Source organism: Anopheles arabiensis, chromosome X (assembly GCF_016920715.1).
Source record: "Anopheles arabiensis isolate DONGOLA chromosome X, AaraD3, whole genome shotgun sequence".
Lineage (NCBI taxonomy): Eukaryota > Metazoa > Arthropoda > Insecta > Diptera > Culicidae > Anopheles > Anopheles arabiensis.
In genome coordinates this window covers 17,094,988-17,100,151 of record NC_053519.1, presented here as the reverse complement: position 1 = coordinate 17,100,151, position 5,164 = coordinate 17,094,988, and the positions used below count along the sequence as shown (strand labels likewise).

Below are 5,164 nucleotides of genomic sequence, written 5' to 3'. Positions count from 1 at the left end.
TTTGAGGCAGCTCTAAATAAAAGGAATAGAGAGAGAAATAAACAAACATGATGTAGCGGAATATAAAATTTGTGTTGCTAAAAACGGGTGATGGCTTTTCTGAAGAGAAGGAGTATAAACGATGACTTACCATCCCATCATATGAGATACCAGCTCAATGGCCTTGACATACTTGATAACCAAAGAGTTGAAGCAAGTGTTAAGTCAAATAGCTCATTTGTATAAGTGAAGCGAAGCAGTCGTTCTGATTAAAGTGAGTGCGACGTAGTTTTGATTAAAGTGAGTGCGACGTAGTTCTGATTAAAGTGAGTGCGACGAGTGGTGTTTTTCAATTGTAATTGGATTGTAGAGGATGGGATGGTGGGGAGAATGGCTGGTAGGTTAATTGTTAATATCTGTAAATGAAACTGTTTCGTAACGTATCCAAGCATTCTGACAATTTGGATTGATCGTTTGATTGGTAGTTCATTGGAAGGGAGTTTTTGTTTACGTACTCTAATGGTTGCATACGAAGTAAACTGTAATACGAGGATAAAGAAAAATAAAGCATGCAAAAATGGCTACCTTACGTGTATTTAGCGCATGCAGCAGAATCACCCATAATTGCCAGCTACATCCCCGGTCGCGACAAAACCACGCGCGCAGCATCGGTACCGCCAAAGATCAAGCATCGGTTGATCACAGTCCCTGGAATGGTTTACGGTTTTAAGCTGGCTGGGAAACAAGTGTCAATAAGCGGGACCACTGGGATCGCGAAACGATTTGAGGACAACCGGGAAACAGGAAATGAGTAGTAGAGAGATGGATGAAAATATGATCGGGAAAAAATTTGACTATACAAAGGATTGATGATAAGATTGATCCAAATCAGATTCGAACGGAAGGCGACATCTTAATATCTTATTTCAGAACAGTCCGCCGAAGTCTCAAAAAAGGATCGAATCGCTTTCTGTCTGAATAACTCCAGAAAAAGCGAAGAGAACTAGCGAATAGGCTTGGAGAATTTCCACCGTTCTGGACGAGAGGAATCCAGAAAAGAGCTGGATCCTTCGAATATTTTAGATTCTTCATCCCCAAACGCACAAAACATAATACAATCACCGTCGTAACATAAATAGTACCACGACTGAAAATCTTAAACATTCAAAGTAGCACCTACGGCACCTACCTATTTTCCTGAAATACCCAACCACACTCAACAACCACATTGACGCTCTCGCTCTAATAGCTAGTATGAAGCATGTATATATCCTGGAATTATTCCCAGCACATGTAATTTCAGCCGATGTGTATTCATCACGTTCTATGCTATATTTGAAGATTTCTTTCTACTAGAGGCCGATGTGTACATCGACGAGACAGAAAATATACCGACTTATGAGATTGGCGAGAATGCTAAGAACCATACCAGAGGCAAACAGACAAATATCCACTCGGGAGTTACAACAAGTGCTGAAGGAGTTGATTTGTTTGTAAAAGCAACTAAGGTGAGTACGATACAGGAGTTGAATCATGTTTGTGCGCATTTCTTTGCGAAAATTGAAGCTTTTTTGTGACATTTCGACAATACATTGCATGATCAGGATTTTTTATTTTTCTATGCTTCTTTTTCCTATGTTTTTGGTATTCGATTTAATCGGTATTTATCATGAAACCAGGTTGACTGTTTTGACACTATCCATGCAACGGTCTTTTTCTTCAGCTAATCGTAATTGAAGACATGCTGGTTGGCCAGATCAAGTTCCGTCGACTACAACAGACAATCAGGCGTATTTTTTTATGATCAAGTCGACTCGACGTTGAGATGATCAATTTTGTGTGTTCATTTATAGAATAGAGTAGAATACGTCTGAATTATTCGAAGGATCAAAGTCTAGGCTACACAGCAGGGGAAATAAAACTCCCATTGCAGTGTTTCATAGTAGTTTTATTTACAATGTAATATATCTTAAGTAATATACAGAGTCAAAAGCGGAAAAGTCCAGTTTGAAGTTTATTTTCTCGACTCGAATCGAAATATCCGAATAGAATACACCTGCATGATAATGACTTCATATGCATTACTTCATTGCCGTCTCAAGAATATATCCATAGCAATAAGCTGTGATTTTGATAGTTTATTTGCGCCTCACCTTTACCTATAAGATGGTAGAGAAATGGTTTTAACGAGTAGTCTTAACAGAGTTCTGTAGATAGGAGCTTTCAGTCTTAAAATCCCTGAACACAACTTCAGTCTATCCAAGCTCGCTTCATCCAAGACTTTATATGCATTTAATAAGATAAGATTGATATTGATGCCTTAGTCTTACAAAACACAAGACTTTTACCGTGCTTAAGAATACGTTTACAGGATGATTCAAGATAGCCATTGAAACTCCAATTTAAGTTTTAATAGACAGTCTTATCAGTGTCATAGTCTCAAATAACAAGTCTTTAAACGTGCTTAAGAATACGTTAACAGGTGGATTAACATTAGGTTTATGGACTCCGTCAATTGAACGGAATTTAAACTTTGAAGTGAAATACTAAAAATATCTTTTGTTTAATTTTGATTGTTACTTTTCATAAATTTATCATTACATACTATGAGTTTGTAGCATACGTATTATTTTCATAACTTTGATAGATATTCAGATATATTTATGGCGTACCTATCTCTATGGAACCCGTCAAATTGACTGGTGGATTGATTAGATTTAGTTTGTTTAGTTAAGTTGTAACATTTTTCAACAAAAGTAAATTTAGGAATGAAAGAGAACTTTAAACCACTTATTATCATAAACAAACAAATATAAATGATTTAAATAAAGTGACCTCAATCGGTATTGCTGATCAACTTATTCTTCGTGTTTTTCGAAACTCCCGCAGACATCGGTCAAAATATGGCAAGGAAAATATATCGGTTCAGCGGTTCATCCTGAGCTTCAATTGACACCGCGATCATCCAAGTGTAGCGCCTGATGGTTAGGCAATTAGTATAATACTAGGAATAATCAATTATAGTAAGCAATTATGGTAGCGATCGTTTATGGTATGATAGGAAGGATAGGAAGGATAGGAATAATTATAGCAAGTAAATTACATAAAATGCATTAGCTAGATAAGGACAGAATATAGGGCATATGATAGAATAGGATAGGGAGATAAGCTAATAGCCACATAAGATATGTTTAAGATAAATACTTTTAGCCAATAGAAAAAAACGCAGGGTAAATTTTGGCGCGAAAAGGAGTAGTATAAATAAGGGTTAGGAATAGGAATTAGGTCATTAAGGAAACTGTATACTTAGAGGAAACGCTGCCCGAAAAATATAGAAGTAAAAAGTATTCCTAAATCGGTGTAGTTATTTCAAGTTAGATGGAAAAAAACCTTTGTCCACCACACAAGCTACACGCACTGTAAAGTATGTCGTATTACAACTGCTGAAGAATGACGGCGATCTAGACTGCGGCAAGGTACATACAGCCAAATCGAGGCAAGTAAATTGGATGCAAAAGAAGAAAAGCGGAAGGAAATAACCTGCAGATGAAACATACTTAACTCACATGACGTCGCTGACATAGCAGTGGCGGATTCAACGGTAAGCGGACTGAGCGGCCGCAGAAGGAAGTCCCTTTAATATATAAACTCCGTAGATAAATAACGCAACAAACATCACAGTCAATAAAGTAGCGGATAAATACAAAGCTCCAAGATTTAAGCTCTAGTGCATGTTTGGGGTTATGCCACGAGGATTTGAAATATTATGTTTGCATGCGTTTTTTGCACCACAAAACTCCAACGGGATTTCCACGAATATTCCACGGAAGAAAATATTCTCAACGATATATGACTTGTCAAGTTACATAATCGCTTATGACACATGTTCTCATCACTCAAGAGATTTTAGCCCTTCTAGCGGTATAAGAGTACAACAACAGACAACAACAGAGAACAGACAAAAACTACTGCTAACACAACAGGCGGACGGATTCGAAAGAATGACTGAGTACAAGTTGCATTTTTTTTTTTCTAAATATTTGCTTCAATTTTATTCAATAATTTTCTTTGACCGAAAGTACATCACATTTTTTATCCATGTATCGAAAATTGCAAGACTACATCCACTATTATTGGAACACACACAGGACTTTATCCGGTTCATTCGCTCCCTTCACTCTTCACGCTGCTGGCAGGAATCGGCACACCAACTCAGCTCATCGCCAGCTCCTCTGCTCAACAGCTTAAACCTACGGAAGCAAAATACATAACTTTAGCAAACTCATCAACAACCACACTAGCTTCTTGCCCACCGACCTCCACACGTGCACAGCGATCAACGCCTTCGGCTGCATCTTCCGAGGCCTCCACGATGGCTTCATCGTGAGCTTCATCGTGAGCTTCGTCGTGAGTGGTCTCTTGCTCGACGTGATCCTCGTCCACGCTGTTTGCCTCTTGCGGGATTTCCTCCAAAGCTTCTATCGGCTTTCCACTGATGTCTTCACTTTCACCTCGCTCCACAATGTCGCTCATTGCATCTTCTAGAGCCTTCTCGATTTTCGACTGATCCTCATCCGGCTTCTCGACACTCTGATCTTGAGCGGCCTTCTGCTCATCCCGTTCCTGTACGGTCGATATCAGATCATTCCCTGGCTCAGTCGCCAAGGGGGCCAGGTCGACCAATTCCGACGCACTCAGCTTTTTCTCTGGGGTGGTAGCCATGGCTTAGCCGCTGTTCTGCACACTGAAATACTTGAAACCGCTCACGGATAATGTCACTGGACGACAAACAAGAATTGTAGCGCTCGATAGGAAAAGTTCCACTAGCTTAGACTTGCACTTAGACACTTGCACAACGCTCGCCACGAAGATGTTACTAGCTTCACAATATTTGAACAACGAAAGGGTGCGTGCGCAATGAGCGATCGGCTTTTATAGCCCTCTAATGCACAAAACATGTCAATGTGTTTGTGTAATTGTATTCTTAGTGTAAGTGACCAACCGTGTGCAGTTATTTGCCTGACTCATTCTTGATACTTCCCAGGGTTTCTCAGCATTAGCTTCGTTAAAAGACAGGATAGGTTAAATCGTGTAATAGAATGATAATAATGTTTTAATTTGTGTATGATCTGCATGGTATCAAAATCTGTGTTTTGATACGTATGTCATCCTTCCGTGGAGTGCT

The 5,164-nt window shown here is 39.1% G+C and overlaps 1 protein-coding gene across 1 annotated transcript; it reads right to left on the bottom strand.

Moving 5' to 3' along the window:
- Positions 1–4,049: 4,049 nt before the first annotated feature.
- Positions 4,050–4,884, bottom strand: LOC120906029. Its single transcript, XM_040317430.1, has 2 exons — positions 4,297–4,884; positions 4,050–4,229 (listed from the first exon to the last, which is right to left on the bottom strand). The coding sequence occupies exons 1-2, from the start codon at positions 4,699–4,701 to the stop codon at positions 4,224–4,226; spliced, it is 411 nt and encodes a 136-aa protein (XP_040173364.1). The 5' UTR covers positions 4,702–4,884; the 3' UTR covers positions 4,050–4,223.
- Positions 4,885–5,164: the final 280 nt, after the last annotated feature.

What these genes read in the sequence shown, in the direction of transcription:
- LOC120906029 (XM_040317430.1), bottom strand. Translation starts at nt 4,701, where the DNA reads ATGGCTACCACCCCAGAGAAAAAGCTGAGTGCGTCGGAATTGGTCGAC.